The following is a 7355-nucleotide window of genomic DNA, read 5'->3' as shown; positions in this document are numbered from 1 at the left end:
TCTATTTATATATTGATGATATATTAATAATGGAAACTAGTCTAGAGGTAGTAAAACAAATAAAACAATTTTTAATGTCCAAATTTGATACCAAGAACTTGGGTGAGGCTGATATAATCTTGGGGATTAAAATTCATAAACAACAAGAAAACTTAATTCTCTCCCAATCACACTATGTAGAGAGTATTTTTAAGAAATTTGAACACTATGACTCTAAACCAATTAAAACACCTATTGACTGTAGTATTCACTTAAAGAAACATGTAGGAGAACGTGTTTCACAAAAGGAGTATGCAAGTATAATTGGATATATATCTTATTTAATGAACTATACATGATAAGACATAGTTATAGCTGTGGAAAAATTAAGTCAGCATACTCATAATCTTAGAAATGAACATTAGGAAGCTTAAGTAATATTATTAAAATATTTAAAAGGAACCATAAATTTTGGTTTACACTACTTAGGTTTTCCTCCTATTTTATAAGGCTTTATTAATGCGAATTGAATTTTAGATTCAAAGGTAGTACTTCCACCAGTGGATATGTGTTTACTCTAGGTGGAGGAGTAGTATCGTGGAAATCGGTAAAACAGTCATGCAATACAAGTTCAACAATGGAGGCTGAGTTCATTGCACTAGAATTGGTGGGGCCTGATGCAGAGTGGTTAAGGAACTTGTTGGCAGATATACCACTTTGGCCACGGTCGATTCCATCTCTCCATTGTGATAGCCAAACAGTAATAGCCAAAGCCAAAAACCAGACATCTAATGGTAAAAGAATGCACATCCGCTTAAGGCATAACTAAATAAGACAATACCTCAGCGAAGGTATAATCACTCTAGATTTTGTAAGGTCTGAAAAGAACCTTGCATATTCGTTAACCAAACCACAAACTTCTAACATGGTTTATGAGGCAACGGTAGGAATGGGGTTGAAGCCCGTTACAAAGTCATTAGTGATGGAAATCCAACCTATGTGAAAGGAGATCCCTGAAATTAGGTTGAATGGGTAAAAACGAGTCACTAGATGATTTGAGAAAGCATTATCAATTTGTGTCCCATTTCAAATGCCGAGGTAAGATAGTGCTCACTGCAATTTGAGGAGGTTGAGCATGAGGCTCTTAATATGTTATGAATGGTGTGTACAGTGCACGCTTATAACTGATCTAAGTGAGTGTAAGTGTAGCTACTTCTAAGAGATATATAGGGTTGACTCTCTAAAACACTCATGATTCCAAGAGGGGAACAATGCTGAAATGTTCCAAAACAAAAGAACCATTAAAGAATTGGTGAGTTGAGTTGGTTGGCCGGTTAGTTAATTACGACAAAGAGGAAAAGTTGAAGGAGTCTGACTGCACCTGTACTCTGTAACATAGCCTACCATACCTAAATGCTGATTGAAGTCCAAAAGACATCACCATGAATACTTTTCTCACTACGATGCTTAGATTGTTCAATCTTCTTGTAATTTTGAATCTTGTGAGGGATTGTTGGAGGGTTCAAATTTTCAAGAATCTCTCTCCTCCCTCTCTTGTTTCCCTCTTTTCCTCTTCCTAACCTTAAGTGTATGGGAAGACTCATTTTCCCACATTGCTTGGGAAAAGAGTGGAAGTAGAATATATTTGTAGTTTTGTTATCTCTATGGGTAGGAACCCATTGGAGGAGAGCACTATAGTTTTGTTAGGGGTGCTTTTCACACGCGCTCGACGGGTCAGGTCGAGGCACGGGTGCACTGAATCATTTTGTTTTAACCGAATTAAACGTTTTTTTTTTCGTGTCTCTTCTTCCTCCTTGTGCCTCTTCGAACAGGTGCACTGTTCTGAAGAGGCTCCTATTTGAAAGGACACCTCTGTGTCCATTCGGGTTTGAGACCAATCTATAAAAAGGATGTTGGTTGACCCAGTTTCACACAGATCAATTCTCAACAAGTCTTCTTCGTAATCTGAGCATCATCTTTTCTGTGGTTCGCAGAGGTCTAATAAGCAAGTGTACGCATAATAAAAGCTTATGGGCTGTTTTATCTTGGCGACTGATTTACGATCACCCAACTGCACTGTAGGAGCAAATGCAGTTTCGAATTTCTGCAACATCACATCTCTGCATTTTTAACTTAAAAAGCGATTACCGATAAGTTCCATTCTGCCTTCTTTATTATTTTTACAACACATTATTATGTTTAAACTTCGAAAAGAATATAATAATGTAACTCATCCATCGTTCGGCTAAGGAAGCTGTGAATTTAAAGAGGAGACTGCTTTAAGAAGACGAGGTACCGGATTGCATTTGCATCAATTCCATCATTCTTGATGAGGGAGGGACCTTCAGAAAATAAATCGCCTTTCTGGACCTTCAGAAAATAAATAAATAAATAAATAACAGTGCCGGACGGATAGGAAATTAAGAACATATGAAATTGCTGTAAGCAGAATTGGCATTAAAAAGAAATTGGCGGAAAGAAAAAAGAAAGAAAGAAATTGGCATTACAAATGAACAGTTCATCAATCTAAGCATCAATTTAAGTATTTAACTTAGAAAATCGGCTTCAGTGCAACACATACAAGTAGGGAGATATTACGTCGATCTCTTAACTTACAAGTTAATAACCTTAAAACCAGGCAAATGTTGAGGTGAAACAGTTCTGAAAAACAAAAGCCTAATAATAGCCCACACTACCTAAGCACCTAAGCATCGGCTGTGTCAGTTAACAATAAAATTTATAGGAAGTCTTTGTTTTATTCTCTTTACAACCCCACTAATATTTCTAAAGGTGTTTAAGTAAGGTGATGTTTAGTTCAATTGCCATTTATTTAAAAAACAGTGTTAGTTCATTGTTACTAAATCTGTTCATGGGCCGGGCTTGGGCTAGGCTTTTATTTTTCATAAACAGGATTTTGTTAGGCCTGAGCCCGAGCCCAAAGTCCAATCTAACAGAAGAAAGGACTCACCGCCAGTGACTGTGTTCATCGGTGTTGAGTTCACGTCTGAGAGAGAGAGAGAGAGAATAGAGAGAAAGGACTCACCACCGCCACCGGTGCCTATGTTTGCCACCTCGCCAGTGCTTGAGTTCGCGTCTAAGATTCTGAGAGAGAAGAAGTGAGAAGAGGAGAGAGGACTCACTGCCACCGCCGGTGCTTGTGTTCGCCACCTCACCGGTGCCTGAGTTCGCGTCTGAGATTTGAGAGAGAAGTGAGAACTGAGAAGAGGAACGAGAGAAAGAGAGAGAGAGAGAGGACTCACGTCGGTCTGCCGAAGTTTACTGGTTGCACCGGTTCTGTGTTTGCTTGAGAGTGTGAGGTTGTGAGTCATTGTGAAAACTAAGAAAAGGTTCGAGTAACTGGCTTAGACAAGAAAGAGATGAATGAGAAGAGGGGTTAAGATATTAGGGTTTTTTAGTTTAACATATAGGTCAGGCCGGGCCGGGCTGTTTTAACAAATCCCAAGCCCAGCCCACAACATAGTCAGGCTCAGGCTTTTAAGCCCGTGGGCTCAAATGTGTGTTCAAGCCCATCCAGGGGCAAACCGTCAGGCTACCCTGCCCATGAACAGGCCTAATTGTCACATTGACATTTATTCTGAAATACTATTTGCTAAATGTTTAATGTTTAATGTTTCCTCTAACACAAGGCGCTTATTTACTGTTTAGCTTATGTGGTGGCACTGGCGCCTAATAGCATATAATGGCACCTGACTATAAAACATAAAAAAAAAAAAAAAAAAAAACATTTAACAACCACTTTTTTCATGATAAATCCCATATATTCCGAAACAGCTTCTAAATGAAGGTGACAGGGAGGAATTTGCTGTCACTGTGGCATTTCTTTTAATTAACAACAGATTAAACCTACCGTTTTTGTATTCCTTACCATAATCCCATCCCGGTGTCTTCAACTTGGGGTCTCCCAGTCCCACCTTCAAACTTGAATCTCTGTAAGCAATCCCTGAGCAATCAACACCAATTACTTTCAAAGTAGAAGGAAATTATTACCGGATCAAGTTCGATCAGGTTTTCTTTCAGCCTTTTGACGAGGTTACAAAGGTGCTGCAATGCAGTACCACCTTGTTAATTGCTACCATTCCTCTTGTCATTTTCCTGGGAATATGTTTGATTGCAAAATCATTTCTCATTGATTTCCCTTTTCACACATGGCATACTGTGAAATAATATTGTCAAGGATTCTTAAGACAGCTCGGCCCCTTCAAATCACAAAATTAAAGAGCATAGGTAAACAGTGAGAAAATATTTATCAAAATTATACACCTTTATGTATTACTATCATCTGCGATATGATTCCATTTGTAGACGAAATCAGGGACTTGGAAAATGGAAAGTAAGGTCTTATACCAATGGACCCTAAATATGTAATCTAACGCATTTCAAATCAACAAACAAGTAGTTTCTCATAAACAATGTCTTTCCTTCATTCTTAACATCTTCACTTCTTCAGTAAATGCAGCAGACAGGAAATGGGTGGTTCAAAACAAGAAAAACTTACTGAAGTGATACCTTGAAGCAACCAACCATTAAACCTTCGTTTCAACTGTTTTGGCTGTCCAAATACGTTATTATACTTTGTCACTAACGAATCCGTAAATGATTCATCCGTTCTTTCAGCTTAATTGGGCCTTGTTGTACAGGCTTATCAGAACCACCATGTATGTGAATCTGTAAATGTTTTCAAGATAACCTAATAACAGCAGTAGTATATCAGATATTGGAATTTGAGGGACAAAATCCATCTCATCAGAAATGTGCAATGGAGCATCGCAAGACATTCCAGACATCCAAACACCATTTCCTCAACAGAGAGGCCGGCCATTAAACATCCAAAACCTTCTATCCCTGACATCTTCGAAGTCGAAATCATTCATAAAAATACCACCTACTATCTGTCAGCCTGCACCAACTTCCAATTTTCACTCCATTGTTCTGTCATTCTGTGGATGAAAATGATCAGTCACCGGTCGTGTTACATAATTGCAAAGATGCTACTTCCAAGTTCCAGGTTTGCCTGCCAGAGGGTAAAGTATAGACCTACTGATCTTATGGAAAAGCAGCAGTAGGTCCTTCTTTTCTGTTTGACAGATCTACATTTTTTGCATTGAAAATTTTTTAATCCTTCATTAGTAATTAAAGATGACAAATTGATAATGGGACCCTTGTTAAAGCAATTACAGCAAACTAGTAACTATAGAATTTTATAAAGACAAGAACCGAAGATGTTCAGATATATTTCAAATGATTTGATGATAAGCTACTTGTGCAGCAGCGAGAAGAAAATGAGGACATATTTCAAATTTCCGAAACAGTATTACAATATCAAACCCAACATGTAAATTGGGATAGATTACCATGTCAAACAGATCGCCAAACGGATTCGAGGTTAAATCTCTTTGACGATTCGCTACATGTTGTATGGAAGAGAAAAGGGAGAAAAAGATTTCACCTCTTAATTCTGATATAGAACATAGATACAAGAAAACCCGACTAAAAATCGGAGAAGGATTTCTATATGATAGTAAGAAGGATTAAATTTACCTACAAGATTAAAATTGTTCAACGATTAGCTGCAAATGGGACAAAGCACCAACCCATTTTCGTTGCAATCAGGGCACCTCACGACCACTTCGCTACCTGGAGGTTGGTGTTGCGATTGTTCCTCCACTACCATCACAAGCTTACAGCTCCCACTGCACTGAAAGCAGGGCAAGAACCTCACACCTCCACAACCTTCACAGACAGCCCCAACTGTTGCCTTGGGAAGCCCTTCTAGAAGTTGGGCTAAACACCCCTCTTCGTGTAATCTCAAAACCTCTTCGGCTCCTCCAATGTACCTTCCGTTTACAAAAACCCTAGGGGGAACAATTGCCCCACTTTCTTTCCCTTTCAGCAACTCCCTCAGCTCATCCCTGAACCCACGATCCATAGAAACATCTCTTTCGGTAATCAAAACCCCGAACCCTTCTAGGGCTGCTCTTACGGCGTTACAAGCTTCGAATGTCTTCCGCACACCTCTTAAGGTGGTGGTATAAATCACTACCTTGCTTTCCCCATTTGGCGGGCATCGCTTCTCGAACCCATCGAGCAAGTTTTTGACAGAAGGTGGTGTGCCGGCGTTGTTGTTTACCGGCTTGAGTACATTGACAGCATGACCGGAGAGGATTCCGAAGGTGACTGACCGATTTGGGTTTGAGTTTTCTTTGTTGTTGGCATCGGCATTGGTATAGTCTTTGACGGTGGAGAGTTTGGGAGGTCTGGAGAGGCGTGAATCAATCTCTGAAATGGTGTGGAGAGGAGAGGGAGGGGAGGGTTTGGTGGGTGGGGTGGGGGAGAAGCGAAAGCTATCGGTATCGAGACCAGCCATGAGTTCCCAGGAGTTGATGACTTCAGGTTCGGAGCGGAGGGACCTAAGTTCGGGGAGAGGGCTTGGGAAGAGGGAACCGAGGGTGAAGCGAGGTGGGGTTGGAGGGAGGAGGTGGTGATCGGCGTGAGGGGGAGGGTCGAGGGTGAGGAGACCATAGGTGGTGGAGGTGAGAGAAACGATATGGTGACCGAGTCCAGAGCCGGCGAGATGGGAGAATTCGTCGTCGTGATCGAGCAAAGTGGAAGAGACGCAACCCATATGGGAAGGAAGACGGGAAAACAGAGAAATAAGCACCGAAGCAGTAGCAGACAGAGACGAGTGAACTCGACCAAAACCCTTGAAATTTAAAAATTTTAAAATTTAAAATTTAAAATAAGGTGGTTAATTCCCTCTGCTAGTCTGCTTCACGGGTCCACGGGATTGGGACGTTAGAATTTATATTTGTTGAGGTTTTACAGTTTACACACAGACACACGGCTACTTCTTCTCCTTCATTAGCACTAGCAGGGGAGAGCAAGCAGCGAGTGAGAACTGAGAACTGAAAAAGAAAGAACCTGCCTACGAGGGAAAGGGAAAAGGGAGGGAAAATTTTTGAAACTCAGGTGGGTTACATTATTAGCACCTTGTAGATCAGGTTTCACGTTATCAAGATGAAACCAGAGAGGTAAGCTTTTGATTGGAAGGAGGACTTTATGCTTTTAAGATTGACCTGATTGACGACGACCATGATAAATGATGAATGATGAATGATGAATTTGAATTCTGAATTCCTCATTCCTGATTTCTGAAAGGGATGGTTCGGCTCTTGACTTGAGCCGTAGAGCCTTGAGCCCTAGGGTCAGGAGTTAAGAATTAGGACCCACTCTAGGACCAGGACTAGGAGTAATCTGTAATCGTCGGAGAGAGGGAAAGGTGAGGACACTAGGACAGCACATTGCGTCAGAAATACTTTACATAAATAAATGGGTTATAAATTCAAAATTTAAACGGG

At 40.4% G+C, this 7355-nt stretch overlaps 1 protein-coding gene across 4 annotated transcripts; it reads right to left on the bottom strand.

Moving 5' to 3' along the window:
* Nucleotides 1-2106: 2106 nt before the first annotated feature.
* LOC104604660 (Glutaredoxin family protein) lies at nucleotides 2107-7148 on the bottom strand. 4 transcript variants are annotated; one of them, XM_010269102.3, is made up of 2 exons: nucleotides 5539-7148; nucleotides 2107-2349 (listed from the first exon to the last, which is right to left on the bottom strand). In XM_010269102.3, the coding sequence occupies exon 1, from the start codon at nucleotides 6620-6622 to the stop codon at nucleotides 5564-5566; it is 1059 nt and encodes a 352-aa protein (XP_010267404.1). In that variant the 5' UTR covers nucleotides 6623-7148; the 3' UTR covers nucleotides 2107-2349; nucleotides 5539-5563. The 4 variants fall into 4 exon arrangements, with proteins under 4 accessions (XP_010267404.1, XP_010267405.1, XP_010267402.1 ...); XM_010269103.3 differs by having other exon boundaries at nucleotides 5543-7148; XM_010269100.3 differs by lacking the exon at nucleotides 2107-2349 and adding an exon at nucleotides 4350-4937.
* Between the last annotated feature and the right edge of the window lie 207 nt (nucleotides 7149-7355).

Source organism: Nelumbo nucifera, chromosome 1 (assembly GCF_055504915.1).
Source record: "Nelumbo nucifera cultivar China Antique chromosome 1, China Antique-T2T, whole genome shotgun sequence".
NCBI lineage: Eukaryota > Viridiplantae > Streptophyta > Magnoliopsida > Proteales > Nelumbonaceae > Nelumbo > Nelumbo nucifera.
The sequence above is the reverse complement of the archived record's forward strand: the minus strand, read 5'-3'. Positions and strand labels throughout refer to the sequence as shown.

Excerpts from the sequence above, each read along its gene's own strand:
- LOC104604660 (XM_010269102.3), bottom strand. The coding sequence starts at position 6,622 with ATGGGTTGCGTCTCTTCCACTTTGCTCGATCACGACGACGAATTCTCC.